Here is a 23524-nt window from a genome sequence, read left to right on the forward strand (position 1 = left end):
GAAAATGCTTCCCCCCATCCCCAATTTGTGGGGACAACCTGTAAGTGACTCCTTGCATTAAACCTCCTGTGGTGACCAAATGCAGTTTGAAGAGAACATTTATTCTGTAAGGCAAACATTATTTTTCATTTAAGAGAATGTGAGAAGCTTCAGGCATAGTTTTTATTGGATTATTGTTCAAGCTTGTTACTGGAAGAGGCTCTGTGAGAATTGCATTCAGCAAACGGTTCACTAGTAATGGTGCTTTAAACTTTTCATGGCCTGAGAACTGCTTCTAAAGGTGACGAAAGGTTCTCCTATGAAGGAGGGTCTTTTCTAAAATCTCTGTTCTGGTACAAAGGCAAACTGTATCTTTTTCTCTAAATTCTGTTTTTCTAAGGGAGGTTTTTTAATTGCAGAATCCAATTAAATGTAGGTATTTTGTGCTGTCTGATTAATTTTGAAAAGAATACTTGTCAAAAAATTGATTGCATATTGTCTTTACATGAATCTACTGTCCCTTCTCCTGTTTGTATTCCTTCTCTGCCCTGTTCTGAAAGTAGCAGTTGGACTTTCCATTCTCCATATGCATCTTTTGCAACAAGTTTTATTCTGTTCTTTTTGAACTTCTCTTTCTGTGACACTTCTAAGTTTAAATATCAGTGGAGGTATCTGATTTCCTTGTAATATTGCAAATTATGCTGTATTCCCTCTTAGCATTTGTCCTTTCACTGTGAGTTACATAGCCTTGTACTTTATGGTGGTTATTGTCAAAGAAAGCAAAGATGTAGTCTTTGATTGAAGAGACTTACAGACCAAACAGGCTCATGCTCAATTGCCAGATCTGATGAACTTGCAAAAAGAAATTATATTTTTTAATACTTGAAGTGTGACCTTTTCCTGGAATATATTATTAGCTTCTTATTGGTTCATGCTATGCTTATATAATGTATGAAATATATAATAAATAGGGACAAAGAGAAAAGGAGAAAGTGATATGGATTTTGCTGGTGTTTCTCTCCCTGTCTTTTCAACAGCACTTTTCAATATACACTAGAAGCTACCAAATCTCTGCGTCAAAAGCAAGGGGAAGGGCCAATGACCTATTTAAACAAAGGACAGTTCTACGCCATTACCCTGAGCGAGACGGGTGACAACAAATGTTTCCGGCATCCGATCAGCAAAGTCAGGGTATAGTCCAACTTCTTTCCTAGACGGGAATGGAGCTCTTTAGATAAATGTAGTTTGGGTTGGTTGTTTTTTATTTTTTATTTTCTTATGGGAGAGGACAGAACAACCTCACTCTTATGCCCAGCATAAGGTGGGAGAGTGTAATCTCTGGTGATTTCAAATATGTTCTGGTCCATTTTTTTCAATGTCCGATTTTATGAGCTGGTCAGTTATATATGTATTTGCCTTAGTTTATGATTTGGCAAAAGTTAATTGCACATGTATTGCGCTTGACATTGGTGAACTTACCATTGCTCTGGTTAAAAAAAAATCAGTGAACTGCTAAATCTCTTAAGTCCATTGTTACTCTGTCATACACTTAAGCAGGTGCTGTCCAGTGCCTTTCAGATAAAACCTAGTTTAGTCTTTCTGGCACTGAAGTTGTTAGGAGTTGAAGCCATTCTTTGAAAGTCTATGTGACATAAAATTTAAAATACTTCTATTATAAAAGTGCATGCTTTTGCTTGATATTCACTTAAAGCATCTTCTCAGATTCTGAAAGCAGAACTGGAACTAGGTGTTCAGCAACATCTGACTAGTGAATAGACTTGATTTCCCTGGTAATGTTTTTGAGTAAGCAAATCCTAACCCAGTAACCTTGGAAAGAACAACGAGTCTCAGAGTTGCTGCCCTGCAACTTTCACCCTGAAGCTGAAAGGGCTGCATATGTATGAGGTTGCAAAAGTGTTTCCACCCAAATAAATGAAGTACCATAAAAATGCTGTGACTTTAGTCGCAGGAACCAATGAAAGTTAACATGAGCTGTGAAGCAGACAACAGCCTATACATTTCTATTGTCTGTGAAATTTAGTGAGACTCTTCCTAAGGAAAGGCTATGATTTATAAACCTGAATAGTGGTTCATTTTTAGCCTGGTTTCCTAATGACATGAGACTGATTATAAAGTTTAGCCAAAGCTGATGTAAGACTTCTCTACTGCTGCAAAGGCTCTCCCCGCTGCTGGCTACCCATGCCTTCCCCCTTTGTGGTGCCAGATCTACTACTTGTACAGCTGAAAGAGGAATCAGGTCAGCTCTCTGATCTGTCTGACAACCAGTTCTCATAATTCTGATTCACTGCATAACCACATGAGTTTTGAAGCTGCGGCAGCAGAAGGGTGGAAATGGTAGGGGTAGGGAGTAGTGAGACCGTTTCTTTTAGCAGCTGTATGGTTTAAAGAAGATTGTGAAACCACAGCCAACTTTCACGGTCAGGTTCTGTTCACCAGGCTCAAGTACTCAAGTAGCTTTTGAATTTTTTGCTGATTGCAACCAGACTTAACAGAGTGGCAAGAAGTTTTCAAAATACTAAACCTCTACAAGTTCCATTTAAATGGTTCATAGAGGAAAAAGACCCAAATTAATCCTGTCCTTGAGGGAAAAGCTACAGCCTGAACTGCCAGTTCTGATCAGTGTGCCAAGCTGGCCAGCTAGTGCATACCTGCTGGCCAGCCAGTGTGCATATGCATAACTCAAGACCCATCCATTGCATATACTGCCTCTTGCCCAGACAGTAGTTAGAGGACACGGAAGACACGATGATGAAGTTTAGCTTATAGACGTAGAAAGGAGGAGGTCACAGAGCACATGCAGGGTTACTGTGGTGAAGGTGGGTCATGAATCAATCATTAGTTCCTCTGCTTATGAAACTGCTTGTTAGTATTTTTTTATGAGCTTGATGACTCAGGGTTAAGGGAAGAATTAGAACAAAAGAAGATGAAAAGTGCATTTTGTTCTCCATGATTTCTTTTCACTCCCATTTACCTAGCATGAGCATTCTTTTATTGTTTCATGTTTTTACTTTTGCTTGCTTAGAGAATGCTTTTTTTAAAAAAGCTTTTATTACTCATGTGAAGTTGTACAATGAAGTTTCAGTCTGTTTCCTTTGAATCATACAATTTAAGCAATGGGAATTCAGAACTTGAACTGAAAAACTCAGTGAAACTCAGTAAATATTCACACTGAGTTTGTCATTAAATACATATATGCAAGCATCCTGCTCATAAGAAGGGTATTTGGACTAAGAATACTGAAATTGTCTATTCATGAAAGAAGATAAAAAAAAGTATCGACTTTGTTACCACTCGTGTTTTAATTGTGCTCAGATACATTATCAAATAAAATTTATTTGAGTTTTTGATGGTTACAGCAACTTAACTACTACGCTTTTGTCAGGGTACGTTTACACATATGTGATCCACACAAATTGACTTTTCCATTTTTACTCCCAATGGCAAGACAATACCCAATGAAGCTTCCCTCTCAAGTTCTGATTTCTGCACAGCATTGTCAGCAGTAGCCCATGCACTACTAAGCTAGTCTTTGAAAATGACCTGCTTTTAGCCAGGCAAGCCTGAACTCTATAACAACACATCCTCTTACAGCTTAATGTGATCTTCCAGAGGCACAAGGAATGCCTGCTTTGGTCAGAATTGGAATTGGGGATCGCCTGACTTTGAAATGATCACTTTTTACCTAAAGTAAACTAGACTTCTTAAATCTAAGAACGTGATTAAATTTTATTTAGACTATCAAGAACATAATCCTAAGCCACGCAGTATTTTAAAATTACATTTCTTCTACGCTGAGATTTTAAGTGCACTGCAGTATTGGACTAGAATAAAGTTCAGTGATATTTTACAGTCTAAGTACTGTGGGAGAGGGGTGATTGGATCAGCATTAGAGAGATATGAGAGCATTAGAGCATATGGGAGATTTTTATTTCTATGTTTCTGGATCTTGAATGCATATTAATTAATGCAACTTCTGTTGATTTTCTTAGAGTGTGGTCATGGTTGTTTTCAGTGAAGATAAAAACAGAGATGAACAGCTGAAATACTGGAAATACTGGCATTCTCGGCAGCACACAGCTAAACAGAGAGTCCTGGACATTGGTAAGTATAAGAGGATCTCGGGATGTTTCAGAGGAGATTACCGAATTTTGAAATCTCTGGTACCTTGCCAAGAGATGTGGTGGGATATACTGGCAATAGCTGCAAGGTTTGTGCCATGGTTCTTAGCAATGGCTCATCCCTGCAAGGACTGGGCGAGGGGGGCTACGAAGCAGCAAAGACTTGTGCTCCTGCAGCAGGAGTGGTCCTCAGGAGGCACAATGCCAGGCCGTTGCTTGCATACGTATTTAATGGTGTTCCACCTTCCCATCCCCATGCTGCTGGGATGCATGTCTGCACCTCCTCAGTAGTGGCCAGGGTGTTTGTTTCATTTGATTTTTTCAAAGACTGATCCATTCTTTGATCTGGTGACAGCCCATATAACAGTTACGTTAGCTAATCTGATGGAGTGCGCTGCTGGGCTGGGGAAGGTGTGAATGCGTTGGGCCCATGTTGCTGCAGAGGCCTTGGTGTTGTGTCACTAGCCTCAGAGTCACACTGCCATCCCTGCAGGGACTGCACATGAGCACAGAGGACTCCCGCACCCACGTTTCTGACTGTTGTCAGTCTCACGTAGAAGTAAGGGAGAAACTCTGAACTCTGATGTGCTATTCTGAGAGCACTGTTTACCGTTCATCCCATCTAAGGTATTTACAAGCCCATTTCAGCCACAACTGCCCTATCCGCATGCTTGGGAAGCTTTCAGCAGAGGAAGAACATATACCTACTGCCAAGGAGCCTAAAGCTGAAATCTGTGGGAGTGTCTAGACTTCAAGCGCTTCTCCCCTCCCACATGCAGTTTACACACTGCAGTGGATTCCAGTCGAAGGAGTCAGCTAGACCAAAGCAGGCAAAGTCTATCTTGTTTTGACCGCCTGAGGGAACCAAACCATTGAATGGCAGGAATGAGAGGGGGCAGGGGGGAAAAAAAGCAGAGTGACTTGGAGAGAGCACTGAGGAAAGCACTACAGGACTTCAGGGGTGATCAAACATCTCCAGCCCTGGGAAGCAGTCCCTAAATGGTCCTACTCACATAGTGCCTCTTGACTTTCAAATGCTGCAGCCTCCAGTGAGGTTGGCATTATTTAAAGTCAAGTGTATTTGGTCAAAGCTACTGGGCAACTATTCCTGAATCTCCTCTCTGCCTCTTGTCCTGTTGTTGTAGTTCTGGCTGAAATGTTTCCCCGACTCTTTTTTTTCTCCTTTGGAGTACTTAAGGCAGTAAAACTTTCACCCCAGACCAAATGACTTCTATCATGACACATTAAAAGAGCAAGTATGTCATGTCACAGCTATTTCTGAAGCCTACCTGTTTTTGTGCTAGTCTGTACAAGCTTGCGATACCTTCGAAGGTATGTGCCGAAAAGCTAGTTCCATTGCAGTGCCAACACCCTCCGACTGCTGCAGCAGGATTTCACTCACGGTGTCCCTGACACATTTCAGTCCCCTTACCCAAGTGAGTCAGCCTGTGAAACATATTCTGTAAAACAGTGCCCTGCGAAACAAATGCTGTGCACAAGCTATGTGTTTACCTGTGTTAAAATGAATGTCTTTTATGTTTCTGCTAATTTGAGAGGAAACTGAGATGAGATGAGTCTGTTCTGACTTTTGTGGCACTTTGGTGTGTACTCTATTTAGACTGCAAACATGAGCAAAGCCTGGTGTAATGGGACTTGCTGATACAGCATTCCTTGTCAGATGTAAAAACTAAGAGCACAGTTTACCTCAGTGTTTTCAGAAGACCTAAATGTTACTAAGTAGTGTTTTCTTGAGAACAGTTGAAATATGGCCTTAGCTCTTAGCAAATAAAGTGTTTTTAAAGCACTTTTCCTTTTATATGGGACTTATAATTGTGGACCTTTGGCTCCTGTGCTGTCAGTTTTGCTGTCCCCTTTAGGACAGAATGGTTCCTAACTAGATTTCCCATATAGGCATCAAGCTCCCTTTAGCAAAACTTTCCATTTTTCTCATGGGATGATCTAACTGATCAACTTCATCCAGTTCAGAAGCTGGTTCTGCTTTGAGTGGGGCTAGGGTAGGGCTTGAGCCAGATGACATCCGGTGGTCCCTTCCAACCTAAATTATTCTGTGATTCTACAAAGATTTTAAAAATTCCACCCCAGATCCTTGAAGGGCTCCTGAATACTGAATTAGGGCCCAGACCCTATAGAGCGAACAGAGAGAGTTACGTGACTGTGAGTGAGATTAGCATGTGCCGGGATGCTCCCTGGAGAGCCATTTAAAGGGGCAGTGAGAGAGGCTCGCTCAGGACAGGCGTATTTAATGGCGTTCCACCTTCCCATTTCCGTGCAGATTCTGCCTGTCTCCAGGGGACGGGCTGGCAATCTCTTTCTGCTGGTAGCCCCACTTCTGCTTGTTATTCTGGGTCCCACTCCTGGGGATGAGCCACATTTCTGCAGGCAAATCTCTGTTAGGCTTGTGCTTTACTGGTCTGTGTCCCTTTCTGGAGCTGTGGCCCCTTGTTTGGAACCACTGGCTTGGCTGCTTTAATAAATACTGCCAGCATGCATAAATACGTGAACTACTCCCCTTCCTCCCCAAAGTCATTCTTTTCTTTTTCAAAACTTGAGCAGAAAAGGAGGAGATTCTCTTTATACAAGCTTTACCCATGACCTAGAAATGCCTAGGGTCAGTTCCTTCTGTAGCCAAAGGAAATTTCTGCCCTCGCCTCCCCCCAAATTGTCCCCACTCCTGAGCGGGATTGGAGTCGGGTCTGGAGCAGTGGCAGTGGTGGGAGTCCTTGTGCTTTCCTGTTAAAGCCTGTTCCCTGTGATCATTGACCCACAAAATAAGAGATAGGACAGGGCTCATGAAAGTAAATGAAACACTGGAGTATAGTGACTGGGGCACTAATCAGGGTCTGAGTCCCAGCTTCTGGGATCATTTGCAATCACTGAAGATTAAAGTTATAGCAAAATAACCTTTGTTACCTGAAGTTAATAAATATTAATTTTTATCATTTCCAGGGTACAGTATTGGGGGCTACATATAAAGTTCTGTATTTATAAAGTATCTTTGATGGTGTGGTAGGACTTATACAGTATGTTGGCATGTATTTTGTATTCTCCTCCTACTCCAATGGCTGTTTCTCTTCTCTTGTCTTCTCACCCAGATTTGATGTGTCATTTTCCTTATCTTGCTGAAGAGACACTTTGGATCAGGGATTTTGAGTATGTGTTGCACTGGGTGCCCACAGTGCCATGGTGTGTAGTATATAAGGGCCCACACTTCAGATTAAAAAATTTACCATGAAGCATATATAAAGGGTTAATCTTTTATTAGATTCCTTTTAAACTATCTATATATGAATAGCCGTAAATATATTTAACATGTTCCATAGACATGCTTATAACCATTAGTACTATGTTAACTTAAATGTTTATAACATGTTAAACACTTGTGAATCCTTTTTAAGTGTTTATGAATGAACTTTTAATCTAGAGTGTGACTTGCAGAATAACAAAAGGTGACAAAGGCTTTTTTTTTTTTCTTAACTTCAGCTATTATGCACTGGTGGTAGCTTCAAGAGTGATAGCTACCATGCTGCTAACTTCTCTCTACTGATAAACAGTTATATTAATCATTTTTTGAACTTTTTTTTTACTTTATGTGTTTTTGATTTTTTTAATTAGTAATGGCCATCAGCTGCAAATTGAAATTGAGCATATGAAACTGCTGAGTTCAGAGAAGTTACAGAGCTGGGTTTTGGGTCTGGGCTGTTCCTGATTTTTTTCAGAAAACTGTCTGCTCTTGTGTGAGGGTCCGTAGAAGACTGATAGATCAGTATTTGGATATTCTTTGGTATCAGGATACCATTTCTGGAGTTAGGCTGAAATATATCTGGTTGGTGGTAAAATCACACAGCTTTGTAAGTCTTTCAGCACAAGAGAACTTTTTCTTTTGGCAATGAACTAAATACTGAAATTATGCAGAATTTTTGCTGGTCTTGGTGCTAAGCAGCTAGTAATAAGAAAGGTCCTTAGCAATCAGATCATCAAATGAACTTCAGATGTTCTAATTCTGGTTGGATGGGTTAGATTCAATATGAGATCTGAAGATACATTGACATTAATAGGATAAGCAGGTACTTAAATGTAAGCAGGTGCTAGGTGCTTGAGGAGTAGACTTGAGGACTTGACACTTACTAAGCAAGAAGTAAAAGTGTTTTCCAGAATTTAGGCTTTGTGCAACTATGGATTTTTGTGGAAAAGCAGGCACTTCTACACTTTCTAGCAGCAGGAGTGAGAATTATTTCTGAATTTTCCACAGTACTGTGCAGTGGCATTGAGTTTCCCCTTTTAAAATACTGCAGCATAAAGAATACAATAGTAGATTACAGCAAATATGTACTTGTTTGCTCAGAATCAGTACCATAATTTGACCAATACTGGAACAACTTCAAGCATAGATGTACAAGAGTGGGTATGGGAGCTTTAGATTGGGTTTATCTGTGCTCCAGGGTTTTACCCATATTTTATCCAGCATAGGTTGTATTATTTATATGCTCAATACAAAAACTATTACAATGGCATGTAATAAATGCAAATGATTAGTGTTTAATGTTGAAATCTGTCATTGTTTAATATGCAGTTTACCCAATGAGAAAGGAATTCCTGTAAAGCTGTTTTCTTCCATATCGAAGAACCCCAATTTTCTATTTCTGGTAACTCACAGCAGCAGGAGAGGAGAAATCATAGTCACACTGACACTTTTCAAATATACTTGGATGTAAATGCTTTCTTAATCTACTAAGGATCCTTTAAAGTTATTTGTAAATTATTGGGAATAGAATGCAATTCTGCTTTTAAACAGCACGTCACATATACAGTTCATGAGATTTGTGTGTGGTAATTGAGGAAGCGGGGGCATGCATTGGGGGAAGGGAAGGGTTGGTGGGATGCTATGTTCTGACAGCCTTTTCTGAGAAGAAAACATGTGTCTTTACAAGACATCTTGTTCATGTCTTTCCAAAGAGCACCTACACAGCACGCCCATATGCAGCAGGCAGTTGCACGAGGCACTTTTTTGGTGAATCATAAATTTAAGGGGTGGGTGGATGTGTGCACATGCATATTAAACTACTTATGTGTCTTCTAATTCCTCTCATTTGCATTCCTACACTGAATTTAGATAGTGAAGCCAATGACTTTGGTTAGAAAGGGGATCTGAGTTCATGAAGGGAATAAAAACCCGCCAGCCCTCTCAAACACCATGTTCAGTTGCTGCATCACTGAATGTCTTTGTTATGCTTAAGCCTAAGGTCAGAACAGGGACTTCTTACAGTGTCCAAAGTCCTTTCAAGTATCCCAAGTGCACAGTTTCACTTGCCTGGTAAATCCCAGCATCCCTGCCTGCCAGATGAGAGAAAGGTATACTAATTGCTTGTGTCTCTTTTATGTTAAATCATTCTCCTTGCAACAATGATTTGTTATAAATGCTTTTGAAACAATTATTATCTTATTATTTTTAGAGACCTATATTTTATTTTTAAAAAGTTAAATAGGGAAGAAAAGGAATACCGCATCCATTTGGGTTTCTCATTTATAGAATACAAAACCATTGTCTTCCTACAACTGCATACAAAGCTAAGAATCAACATGCTTCTGAAGTACAGATTTGAGCAAAAGTTAAAAAGATCAAGATTGCTGCATTGCATAATCTGAGCTCTCTGGTACTGAGACCAATTACAGCCCTCAAGGGCTTCTAATGAAGTGTATAGATACCAGAGAGATTCTTCCTGAAGAATCTGAAAGTTCCTTTAATCAGGCAGGTATTACCTCCATACAAACCTGGTCTCTCAGTCTATCATCACAGAGAACAAAGTGCATTAAACTGTCTGGCAAAGGAAGAAAAAAGGGGGCTTGTCCTTCCTACTTTGCTTTTCGATTATAAGAAAGACCTGGAAGTTTTCTTCCTTATGTGCTTTTCTCCTCTTACTATTTTTTCTGTCGTCTTTGAAATTCAGGCTTCCTCCCTCTTGCTTTTTACTCCTTTTAGGAATGCTAGTTACTCGATAATATCAAAGGCCCTTTTGAAATAAGTGAGAAAAGGGTGCAGGTTTTGTATTCAGACAATTTAAAAATCTCTATGTTTTGTTTGCTATTTTAGTATCATTTACACTTTGGAGAAATGGTTTCTGCGGGTATTCGACAGAGATCCAGCATCTGGTGCTATAATTCTTAGAAAAGACAAAAAGGTTGAGCAAGAAGTGTACACTTCTGATTATTTCCTTCAATGACAGGGGTAATAGCTGTCTCTTAAGCTATTAGAAATCTTCTTTAGGTTTTACCATAATGTCATTTCTTTACGTCAAACTTGAGACGTTCCTTTTAAATGTTTCAATAGCCTTAGTTAATTTTCCAGTCTTAGCTATTCCTTTTTACTGCCAAGCTAATGAATGCACCCACTCACCACAGTCATACTGATTCCTTTTTGAGAGTAAGGAGTATTTTGCAAGAACATTAGCTAATGAAGTAGTATGCATTACACACAAGCTGCAGTATATTACCTCTTTGCAAATAAGTTTATTAATAACAATACATAAGCAATACATTAGGTAGTTTTGATGTATTAGACAACCCATTTGAAAAAGCAAAGGGCAACTCCACAGTTGTACTATGAGCTGTAAAAGAGAATCCTTTTTCACGAGATTTTTCTGTTTTTTATTTGTTACAGCTGATTACAAGGAGAGTTTTAACACCATTGGGAATATTGAAGAAATTGCATTCAATGCTGTGTCCTTTACTTGGGATGTCAATGAGGAAGCAAAGGTGAGGAAAAGCTATGCAGATGGTATTTGTTTATAAAAACCATCCACCCTCAGTCACTGTTCCACTCCTCTCTCCTCTATAACCAACATAAGAAAGATAAGTGGAGGTGAGAAAGCTCTCTCTCCTCAAAGACTGGCAAACCTTGATCTGTCACTGTCTCCAAGGATTGTGGTCATTCATAAAAGGCAAGGTGGTGTGTAACAGCTGTCAGGATGATACTGCATATACATGCGTATCCCTGTCAAATAAAAGGAGATGCAGTCCTGAGGAAAACCTGCAGGGCTGTCAGAGCATAGTTTCTTATTTGTGGCCTTTCAGTGATTTTCCATTTAAAATATGCCCAGCCTGAGAAGCAGTAAGAGGTTTTTTCCTACCTGCAAGGTCAGTGTAGGAAACAAGGTGAATGTTTCCTTTCTCCAGATTATCATCTTTCTACACTATTAACATTACCAATAATCAATATTCTGTATGCTAGACTATGCTGTCCCTGGTGTTTGTGCCATTGTTTTCCAGAAGGTAACACAGACTGGCCTTGCAATTGGAAATGAGCATATTTTTGGTGAATTCTTTTTTTTTTTTTTTAATGGTCAAATACCCTCAGACATAGGATTTTGCAATTGAGGATGTGACAGCTACAGCGAACCTCTAAACCAGGACAGCAGAGCACCTTATCAAGTATCTTGTTGATAAGGACATCCAAAGGGTAGCAGAATGTTTTAGCTGCATGACCTAGTGGAACAGAAATGAAAAGCTGCAGGTAATCATCAGCAAGCAAATAGCAAGGGAGATGGGCTGTGTGAAATGGGTGGGGGTAATGCAGGGTTCTCGGGGATCTAGAAATAATAAGCAGCAAATGCTGCCAAGCTTAGCAAACTCCTGCTACTGTCTTCATACTGAATACAAAACACCCAACATTCAGGTAATACTAAGGATCTCTCAAATGCAGAGCTTCATGCACAGTTCCCCACTGCATTTCTAACCGAGTAGTGTCCTCCTTGTGGGGGACTGCATTGAGCACTGAGCAGGAGCATTAACGCTTGCTATCTTGACTTGGTTGTTAACTGAAGATGCTGAAGGCTTTAGTAAGAGGGATTTTCATAGTTGATGCATATTTTAAAAAAACAGAGCACTATGTAAAGAAAAGACAATAGTTCCGAAAACTGCCTAGCTCTTTCAAAAGCTGGGCCTTGGTAAACAGACTTGTACTTGGTCCAGTTGCTATTAATGCTATATTTACTCTTGTAAAACTCATGTTTACTCACTCTCCCCAGCCCAGATATTCCCCTAAAATGAGGATGTGGCTATTATGTGACTCCATTTAAAAATAAGGTATTATCTTGTCCCCTGCACTCACAACAGATGACCACTGTGTGCATGTGGTCACTGTGCAAGCAAATACAGAATTCATTTGGGATGTCCAACATCAGGGACCTTCACAAGCCTGCTGGCTGTGTGTGCTCTGACAGAAGCACTAACAGGTCTAGAGCACAGCAGTCCCATCTCTTCCTCCTAGCAGTGATTACCCATCACCGTTGCCAGGGCTAACAGTTCTTTAACACACTTGATTTGCAGCTGCAAGCCAGACTGATCAACACAGCATATTGATCTAGGAGCAAGAAAGTCTCCTGTGCTAATATCAGGTGTTACCCTCAGCCGTTTTGTTCCTTTCTAATATCATATCGTTCACACTGTTCCCTCCCTGGGTGCCAAAACATTAAGAATACAACTCTCACTATAATCTTGGGGAGTAAAAATAGTAAGAATTTAAAATGATGGCTGTATTATTGTTTCAAGAGTAAAAAATTGTGAGGAGTGACATTTAAGAGAGCCACTTGTATTTCTGTAGGAAGTAGTCATTAAAGTACATATTGTTTTATGCTTGATTTATTTTGGGGGGTAATTATTAAATGTCTGATCTTTTAGGAGCTCAAACTGAAAATGTATTGATAGCAGTGAGAGTGTTCATAGCATTACTTGGTACTGGGCACTAAAGTATAAGTCAGGTTGTGTGTTTAAGGTTATCACCATACACTAAAGCATTCTTCCTGCCCTGCACACATGTACATGTACATACATGCTTGCTCTTGTTGAAAAGTTTAATAAAATAACCAGTCATGCTCAGACTGGGAATTCCCATAGGATCCCCCTGCGGTGTTTGAAAGCTGTGTATTCAGAGTCACGTCACTGAACACTGTTTTTTCTCCAGCAATTACCTCATCCAAGAGAGCTAAAGAATTTCAAGACCTAATTACAGACTCTCCTTTCTTAAGCTTTTTGAACGATGATCCTTAAACTGGCTCCATTGTTTCTGCTCAGTGTTGTTTTCCCTTTTCTCCACAATTTCAAGATTAAAACTAACCTCACAAGCACAAAGACCTTTCTCTTCTGAGTCAGACAAAAGCAGTACAGAGCAGTTCTTGCCAGGGCCTCTAAGATGTTATGTGACAAAGCTCTCCACTGGCCTAGGAGGAAGAAAAAATAATCCAGACCAATCTTTGGAACTGCACAGGGGAGCAATCTTTAAAAATAAAAAAGAAGACAAAGAAATCACCTAACTGAATATCCCTGTCTATCCTGGGAGACTAAATCCTGCATCTAGGGAAACATATCTCAAGCATCAGATTCCTCACTTCGGTACTCCACCTGGAGGGCAGCTGATTTAAAGCCAGATTCCTCCTCCCACACTCAAGCTGAGTAGTACCTTCTTCCTGGAAGCCCTTTAGGATGAAGGTATAACAGCCTGAGTGTGACAGCCCATATCTGCCTGTTAACAAAGGGAGTCTGCTAAGGATTTATAAGACAGCATTTCAGTTGGATCTTACGTGAAAGAAATGGGAACTTGTAGAAGACAGGCAGAGGCCTCTCGCCATCGCATTGGGAGCCTGAGGAGAGCCGAGGGCTGGCTCTGGCTCCGTGGGCTCTGCTCTCTTCTCTCCTGACTGCTCCTGAAGGCACAGAAGGGAAGAGGGACCCTTGTTTAGCACACTTAAACTATGGGATAATCTGCCTGTTGCTTCCCGTGGATGAGAGGAAACAGCTCCAAAATCAGAACTGCTGCCCCGTTAAAGAGTTTTCTCTGCTGTATCTGAAGTGACAGCAGTCCCCTTGCCCTCCAGGAGAGCAGGGTTGGGCCCTCCACAGCCATACCTTTTCCTACAATGACAACCTTTTCTACTGCGGCCGTTCTCTAGAGTTTCCCCTAGATTTATGGTTTAGAATTGGGATATGGGGGAGTGAAGGGAAAGGGTCCATAGCCACGTTAAACTCTTCCTTAGGCTTCCTTAAGACAAAAACACTCTGCAGTAAGGAAGCATCGGTAGGAAGTGAAGATCACTTTTTGTATGGTCCATTATCCTTTCACTCCCCCATTTACTCCTATATATAGATAAACATGATTTATAAGCAGGGTGATTTGCTGGTTTACCCTTGGTTAAACCTGAATGTAATGTTTGGTGTTTTTAAAGGAATTCTTTAAAGGAAGATGAGAAAACAAATAACACATAATAAGAACTAGCTGACTCTTCAGCCATCTTTTAAAAGTTTTTTTATGATTTGTAAAAGGTGATATGCTAAAACTACCTTGCTGTTGATCTGCAGAAGATTTTTCTGCAGCATCTGGCAGATTGACAAAATTCTTGTGGAGGCTTTTGAACAGAGCTTAGCTTCCTTTTCAGTAGACATACATCTGCCTGCTTGCAGTCTTATTGCTGACAGAACTGAATTTGTGAGAAAGATAATTAAGAACCAGAACACTCTTGGTCAAACAAGAGTCTCTTTTTCATAAATTGTACCAACTCTTTCAGATAAGTCTTCACTCTGATTAATGCTTTGCTATTTTAAAATGGTTAGGGTGATGTTACCTCTGAAACAATGTTATTTTGAAAGTAAGTTCATACTTTTACTGTAAAGTCAACAATGCAACCTCAGTGAACAGTTGGTAAAAGAGAATATCACCTTAAAGCACACACAAAAAAATAGCTTTTAGTGATATCAAGAAATTACTGACTTCTGCGAAGACATGCAATTGGACATGCAGTAAACAGACATCTTGGCAGATATGTAATTCACAAAGGTGCTGGCACATGCTTTTTGGTGGGTATAGCAGTTGTGTGCTGTGCAATAGTTGTGTATACTTGCGTGCTGTCCTCGTATATTTAACTGAAATGTAGATCTTTAATCCAAAGCATGCTGAAGTCCCTGGGAACTTTTCCAGTTATTTAATGAGTTTTGGCATAGCCCACAGAGTAATAGGCTCTGTTTTCAGTGAGTGAGTGATTTGCTGGATTAGGCTCTTAGACATTGTGGGCCAAAGAGAGCCATGATTCCAGTGGGCACAATTGTAAAATCAAGTTGATGAAACCACACAGTCTCTAGCAGTGATTTGTGCTGTGATAATCCATTTTTTCTTAATTTGGTAGGGATATTTAGTACAAGTTTTGACTAGTGTAAGATTTATGATGTTCTTAATTATTCATTTCCTTCCTAAGTTACATCAACTTTCATTTCATTTGGAAGGAAATTGGTATTTTCTACACTCTCAAAATTTAATGATTGGAGGTAGAGAGACTTTATTTTGGGGAGTTAGTACCAGAAATTATGTAGTAGTAGACTTGGAGCCAGCTTTACTAAGCCATATCTGTATGTGCATATGTGCATGTATATATATATAAATGTATGTATACATGCATGCATTCATGGGCACACACACATGCACACATATTTATATTAAAGAAGAGTTAACTTGTGGTAGCAAATAGTGTTGCAATTTCAGTGTATACAAACGGTTCAGTAAGTATGCATCTGGGATTCAAGGCAAATGGCATTTTTATGTAGTTGCCAGGGTGTGGTGTGGGTTGAGGAAGCTTCAAAAGAGCAGTGTAAACATTTGCTGGAGACATTTGTATTGAAATAAAACAAAGGTCTTACCTTTGTATGGGATTTATAAGGTAACGGCTGGCAGGAGAAACTATAAACTCACACTTTTTACATATACGAGGAATGATGGGATTGGTGTTACTCATTAAAGGGACAAGTCATTTAACTCTTTGTTGTTACAGTATGGAGGGATGAACCTTTTTAAAACTGAGGATTGTTAGGATTTTGTAAAGACCAATCCCCTAGACATAGATTCTATATATTGCCTGTATTCAGTAGAGAAATTACTTAAAGTTTCTAATTTTATGATACAACCCACTCTTCCCTCCCTTCTGCCGTTGGCTTTTTCTGAGGCGATGAGAGCCAGAAATGTAAATACTAATAAAAGGCTTATATTTAGAGGTTTCATAACTGTAGACCTTTAAAGTGTATAAGCTGAGAGACTGCAGCAGGAGTCATGTTGGCTGGATTAAATAATAAAAGGGGAAATGCATTTCTGAGCCTTGCCTTCTCTGAAGGCAGATTACTGTGTTTGTGTCTTGTACCTCACTAATTATGCTGCAGTGTTTAACAAACAGTCAGTAATTCACATAATAACAGCTACGCTGTGGAGGAGCGCCTCCCCCGAAAGAGAGAGCGCTTTTTCTAGACATTCCCTTTAACAAACAGAAGAGTTGTCGTTATCTTAGGCCACTTTTGAAACTTTTTCAGGCATCAAATGTTTCTCCAAATTAGTTTTTCATTGCCAATAGCATGCCTGAGCTGGAGACTAGATGGGTGGAACTCTATCATTAATTGCTCTGATATGCTGACATTTAAAAAAGACAATCGCTATAACGACAACCCAAACTTCTTCCTGATAGCAAAACATTGCTAAAATCCAGTTTGCGCAGGAAAAAAAGTTTGTAAATGAATTCATGTACTGCCATAGTCACATCTGTGAAAATAATTCTAAGTCAAGTGTAGACAGGGCCCTGGGGAAAACAGCAGAGATTTCTCCTCCTGCTGCTGTCATTTCTACCTAAATCTACATTTTCTAACCATATAACCACCATGCGAGAGATCAGAGTAAGACAGCTCTTAAGCCCAAGTTTCTTCTGAGAGAGGTAGGGTAGGACTTTGTCTTTTTTGGCTGCCTGGGCGTTGTTTTGCTCCTAGTCTCACTGCGAGTAGCTTGCCTGCTTCACGGGTGCAGTTGCAAAGGAGGGGAAGATGCAGGCTGCACAGGGCGAAGTGGCTGTGCTTGGATAGGTAAGTGAAATCATTGCTGCTGCCCAGAACAGGCTGCATTCCTCAGCCACGGCCTAAGGGAGGCGAAGGCTGTGGGGCAGGATGGGGACAGAGAGAGGGCCGTGGCCCAAGGGCTCCCTGCCTCTGTTTCACCCTAGAAGCCTGCTGTACCACTGTGCTATAACTGGTGAAAATCTTCAGTAATGCAAAGAAACCCCTCCCTAAAATCAGCTCGAGTAACACAACTCATGCCCTCTTCCCTTTCTCTCTGTGCACAGAGCCAGGTTTGTTTTAAATTGTTTTCCAAATCAAAAATCAGTGTTGTGCTTTAAAGAAAAGCTAATAGAAGATTGTGTGGAGACAAAAAAATCTTCCAAAAATAAATGATCTGTGTTAATTCAAGTACATCTGTCTATCCGCATGGCAGAAATGGTATGACAGAAATTATAGTACACTTCGTGCACATGAATGTACAGTCATTGCTCCTCAGAGAGATCCTGATGTATTACGGTGTCAGGATTAGGATATTGAATCTTACAGCGTCAATCTATTATTCATGCTGAATAATCTGTTATTGCTGTATTGGGACTCTTAAAACAATAAAGTCTGTCTTTCCCAGTCACTCCTACTACACTCTAGGTTTCTGGAGGCAGTGGAAGAGATGACACACAGTGTATGTAGTTGATTAAGATGGGACAATGACTTTTTTTATTTTTCAGCTGCGTGTGCAGCAGATGTGATAGATGCACAGACTGTTGCATAGATGCAAAGTCTTCGCATCCTTTCTCACATTTTTAATATGCAGTTTGCAAGATGCTTGTGCAGAAGCATGGGCTAAAATATAGGTTCTTTTCTACATCAGACCTCATTCCATTGCTCTGTGTTCATACATACATTAAAGCACTGCCCCGACACTGTAGAGGAGACTTAAGGCAAATGAAAATTCAGACCATCATATTTCAAAGGCATATGCACCCGTATCTACACTTACCTTTGAATCTGGAAGAGACCAAGCTGTAATTTGAAACAGAAATAACACTATCAGTTTCAAAATCAGAGTTTCACCTAGGGCCCTTCCCTGCCTCCCTCCTCTCCCCTCAGTTAAAGTTCAACTATTTCATTTGTAAATGCAGCTCTGTGATACAATCAGAAGCAGAAATGTGGAGGTGCCATTAGCTCAGTCAGGCAAACAAGCTGCTCTGGCTCCATCATAAAAAAAAACTGACTGTAATGTTAACTTCTGCCATTAGGGTAAAGTATCCCTCTGCCACCTGTACAGCAACCCTTCTTTATTCTGTGCTGTCCTTCCCCTTAGGGATATTAGTATTCTGTTCAGCCCTACTGTTTTTTTTTCCTGCTTGTGGTTTGCAGGGGGAGGGCTTCCTTCGCTCTCTGTCTTCTTGAATCCTCACAGGCCCAGGGCCTGTTGATGTCTCCTCTGCCCGGCGAGGTGTACACCAGCGCCCCCGGTCCTGGTGGGGAGCGGGTTCACGAGAGGTCCCACAAAGCTCGTCCTTTCTGACTCTGTCAATTGTCCTGCAGAAGCTTTCATGTTGTCATGGTTCAGGAAATGAGTATTGGCAGTGTTCTCTTTTCTTTTTCATAGTTCACTGTACTTGGGGTTTTGTGTGTGTTTTGTTTTTTAAAATCTGAGGAAAACTAAAAAGTAGAATCATGTTAATATGTAATCAGTGCTCATTATTATGTAATGCATATATTGACACATGTTCTTCATGGGAAGAATAACTGGATTTTTAATACACATTTTTATCTCTCAAATTTCATGCACACTATCCTGACTGGGAAGAAATGAGTGATTTTTCAGATCGTGTAACAGCTTTCTTTGCACTGAAATAATCCTTGGGAGACTTGGTGGTGAGAGGCCGCTCTGCCAGGTGCTGTACAAACAGAGGACAGAAGAGACAGTCTGTGTCCCACAGTAGTGATGGTGGTTAGAAGGCATGAGATAGCTAGTGGCTATCAACAGACACAAGTGGGCATAGAAGGAAACCACGAGACAGGTTTCTGAGTAGAAGACAGGTAGTGGTTCCAGCACGCCAGAAGCCACAGGCATTGCCAAGTCATATGGAGGCTACATGATGAAGGGGATTTTTCAGAAGAGATAGGAAGTAGCTTTATAATTGTGTGAAGAGCTCTGTCCCAGTTTGAAGGACAGGGTGAGCTGCATTTTTGAAATTGAAGAAAGACTATGAAGGAACTTTAAAGTGAAACTCAGGAACGTCTGTTGATGGGACAGAGGAAGGGAAACTGCTGATGAGAGAGAAGTTATCAAAGTGGTACAGGAAAAGACTGGTCTTTGCACCACTGTTTGGAATAGATATGAGAACAGCAAGAAAAGATTTGTCAAAGCCAGGCAGTGATGGTGCCGGCACTAAAAAGTGAAACACAGAGACCCTTCTCTAGTTTCCTAGCTATGAGGATGGAAAGGCCATATCTTAAAAGAGACCGTACTGAAAAAAATCGGTAAGATTTAAAAGTAACCTAGCTATGAGGAAGCAAAAACTTGTATTATGGGGCTGAATACTTTTCCATATGATCAAAGAAAAAAGTGTTTGTGAAAAAAGGGTAGGACTTTTGTTTGGCCACACTGAATTTAAATTATGAGATGTCAGAAGAACAAGCCAAACAAAAAGATGGCTAGAAAGGACAATGCAAGGTTATTTTGCTTTGACTACATTAACAAATAGTGCAAACATACAGAACAGATTTGTAGGGTGAAACAGTCAGGATTAAAGACTTGACATCCACATGAAACACATTTTATCTCAGATTATCCCTAGTCAGTTCCCAGAGACTGAGCAACCATTAGCAGCTGAACCACGAGATGTGCGCCCAAGACATCTTCTGGTCTGACTCTTCCAAAAAGAATCCAGCTCGGGCTCTCTGAAGCAGCTCTGTGGTGGGAACCAAAGCACAGTAAGTTGAGCCCAGCAAGTGATTCACCTCAAACCTGAACTCCTGATCCAAACTAAAGCATTAACATTGATACACCGTAGGAGTCTGCCTTCCTGTCCCAGCATGATACCACCTTGGCTGGACTTAGGACAGAAGTGGAGAATAAATGTGTGAATTGTCAGAGTGGAGATAGTAGCTGAATTAAAAGCATTTTTTTTTGGTATCTGCTTTTTATGTTTCCCATTAATTGCCATGTGTTTCCAGAAGTTTAATAGTTGTTTGCACCATGTATTTAAAGCAATCTCTCTGGTACACAGATTTTCATCACTGTGAATTGCCTGAGCACGGATTTCTCCTCACAAAAAGGAGTAAAGGGGCTTCCTTTGATGATTCAGATAGATACGTACAGCTACAACAATCGCAGCAATAAACCCATCCACCGAGCCTACTGCCAGATCAAAGTTTTTTGTGACAAGGTAAGTGGAAAGCAGAATTACAATGGATAGAAGAGGGACACTGTTAGACAGTTTATTGGTATTGCTGCATTTTAGACCTAGTTAAAAGTTGTTTCTTTTCCCAAAGAATAATGTTTCATGGTAAAATTTGGACCAGCTATATTATAAATCTAACAGATTATCACCCAATTATTTTACTACTTTGCAGCCTCTTGGACCTCAATTCCTCAGTTTATGTGGAATAGTTGGACTGCATAAGGACATGGTATAGGAAACAGTCCTAATGTAAGGATTTCTGGGAGGTCAGTACTGACCGTAGGGTCATGCAAGTGCCTGGTCTGATGATCTCTCTGCTGGTTCTAGCAGCCGAGATAGGGAATATGTATACTTTGAGGCAGGGGTCTCTGATAGAGAAATGTACCATTCTGTAAAGGCCTGCTAAGCTGTCTTTTGTGATATAGTAGAAAACACTGAGTTCCAACCATGCAGCTGATTTTTTTTTTTTTTTCTGCTTGGTTGCAAACAGTTATTTTGGAAGCTTCAGTGAGAGTTTTCTGCAAAAATACATTAACCATTCCCATTTTGTGGTTCAGCAACTTTTTTTTTTTTTTTGCTTATGCCCTCTTTTGCAAAATTTGGTCCTTTTGCTCCTTTCACAGTGGGTTTCCCCAGTTCTTTGGAACTGGTAAGATTTGGCTGTACTCTTCATCTTCAAAACAGATCACAGCTTAAATGAGTCTGACAATGTCATGGTCAGCTATAAGTACCACCAAGTAGAAACAGTTGCTCAGAAATTTTATCTCAGTGATGATTCTTAAATGTGTAGTGTGACCACTTTTCATTTATATTTTACAACTGCCAGCCAATGGACTTTATCCCTGCTGGGAAGGATTTTCTGAAGCAGAGTAGATGCTTAGATTCTAGTCAAGGTTTAAGGATTCAGGAGCCTACATCTATTTAAGTGACTATGAAAGTTATCCAAATTAGTTTTCCCATCTTACAGATGGGAATAGAAAGGCAAAAGGCCATGCCCCAGGCAATACATAGCATTAACTTTTAAAGAAAGGGTAAGAGTTCAACTGTTTCAGGTCTCTGTGCTGCTGCTCCTTCCCCTTTTTCAGTTAATTCCCTTCTTGCTGTCTTGACAACAGGATCTTGAGGGCTAACTAGTTTTATTACCGGAGGAGAAGTTTTGAAAGTAATGAATGTAAATGTATGCACTGAGGTCTTCCTGCAGCCAAAGTGTTATGTTTTTAATTGTAACTTTGAATGTCAAATATTTACAGAGATTTGAAGCTACAGCTGGCTGTTAAAAGCTCAGTTGATATCAAAGTAACAAGTTGTTTTCATCTACCTGTTTTGGAAAAGCAATTAGAAAAATCTGAATTATTTAAAAAAAAGGAAAGAAATTCAGAGCACAAACTCATCTAGGGTGACCAGTAGACACAATTGAGATTTTGAATAATACATTTTCATTGCCTCTATTGACTTAATTGGTACTTCAGATTTGCTGAATAGGAAGCAGGAAATGAGTGTTGAGACTTTTAATCAAAACTGTCTCAGAGTAGAAGAAAAGATCACAAGGGTAAAGTGTTAAGAACATCAAAACTATTGAAAGTGGGAACTGAAACACTCAAGGGGATTGGTAATGGCATATATATCTGTATAATACAGATGTATACACACACACACAGAGTGCTTGCTAACTTGGTGCAGGGCTGAAAATGAATTAAATGAATGAAAATGAATGAAAATTATCTTGGTCAATTCACATCACAATTTGTGCTAATTGGCCCTTTTGAAAGAGACTGAGGCCAGATTCTCCACTCGGTTACGATGGTGCCTCTTTACTGACCTCAGGTTGTCACAGTGCTTTAGTAAGGAAATAAATGTTTGGAGACTCAAAGCTCAGGTACTGGCTGAGCTCGGAGGTTACATTCCTGCCTACACAGGAGCCGTCCTGTGTGCACAGTGGCCCCTGCTCCTGGATTTACTGTGCCCGTTTCAGTGAGGCCACAGCCCACGCTGCTCAGGGTGCTCTCCTCCACCTCCTGAAGCAACTGGAAAAATTCACTGTGCTCCGAGGGAGATAGGTGCCTGGGCAGGATACCATCATCTTTTTCCAAGTTGCCAGAAAAATTAGGGGGGCACTGGTCGACAGGGTGCTAAATGGAGGGTCTCTGGCTCAGTTTCTCTTCCAAGTCCATTATTCGCCCTCTAGTGACAAAGATAGGACTTACTGCCTATTTGGTAAAGGCGATGAGCCTGCAGCACTCTGGTTTTTGCCCTACTCTTTGTCACGCTTAATTTAAAAAGTATTATGGGCCATTTTAAAGAAGAACAAACATATAATCATTTTTATACATTTTAAAAGTATACATTGCATTGTTGTGCTCCAGTCTGACAGCTGTAAAGAGAAACTCATGAAAAAAGTGCCTGATTTGTTACAATTGCCTGGATTACAGGAACTGCACAGTGAATTCCTCCCGCCTAAATATTGAAATATAATTGCATTTTTAAATATTTATCTTAGTTTGAAACATGGAAGAAAAAATGTTTCTGTGTCTGATAGTATCGTTATAAATGGTCTTTCTGCAGTAATGGTGCCTCTTTAGGGCCAGTAGTAGTGTTTATATATTAATTTGGTTAAATCACAGGTAGATGTGTCTAGTTTTTAAGAAAAAACATCTGCTGATTAAATTAATGTCCTTCAGCTGAAATACAGCATAACTGTTGTGGAAAGACCATCCTTGAAGAACTAAAACTGCATTTAGCTAAGTGATACATATTATATATATGTCAGTATTTATTCAGGCAGTTACTTAAATTTACTATTCTTCTGCCTGTAAATTAGAAAGCATCACAGACTCAGATTGAACATGTGCTTTATGTAACATAAATGCACGGAGGTAAAGGCTGCGAAGGTTGTAATTGTTTGCTTGCTCCCAATTCATTCTCCAGTCTTTTGTCCATGTTTATTTTCCAGTAGGCAATCTTCAAATCAACTGTTATGGTGCTCATCTTTTTTGCTCAGTGCTAATTCTCTCTGCCCTTGCAGTCTTTTTATCATGTGCAGATCACTTATGCTGTTTTATCATAAGAGAATATTATTTTTATTCCTTAAGTAGGTTGTCAGGGAAACTTGCTACCAGGCCTATT

At 40.1% G+C, this 23524-nt stretch overlaps 1 protein-coding gene across 1 annotated transcript in view; it reads left to right on the forward strand.

Moving 5' to 3' along the window:
- GRHL2 (grainyhead like transcription factor 2) overlaps positions 1–23524 on the forward strand; it is a 58213-nt gene that overhangs the window by 11038 nt on the left and 23651 nt on the right. The window contains 4 exon segments of the mRNA XM_013941958.2: positions 1017–1170; positions 3990–4101; positions 10795–10889; positions 20228–20386. Of these exon segments, the coding sequence (XP_013797412.2) occupies positions 1017–1170; positions 3990–4101; positions 10795–10889; positions 20228–20386 (520 nt within the window).

Source organism: Apteryx mantelli, chromosome 2 (genome assembly GCF_036417845.1).
Source record: "Apteryx mantelli isolate bAptMan1 chromosome 2, bAptMan1.hap1, whole genome shotgun sequence".
Classification (NCBI taxonomy): domain Eukaryota; kingdom Metazoa; phylum Chordata; class Aves; order Apterygiformes; family Apterygidae; genus Apteryx; species Apteryx mantelli.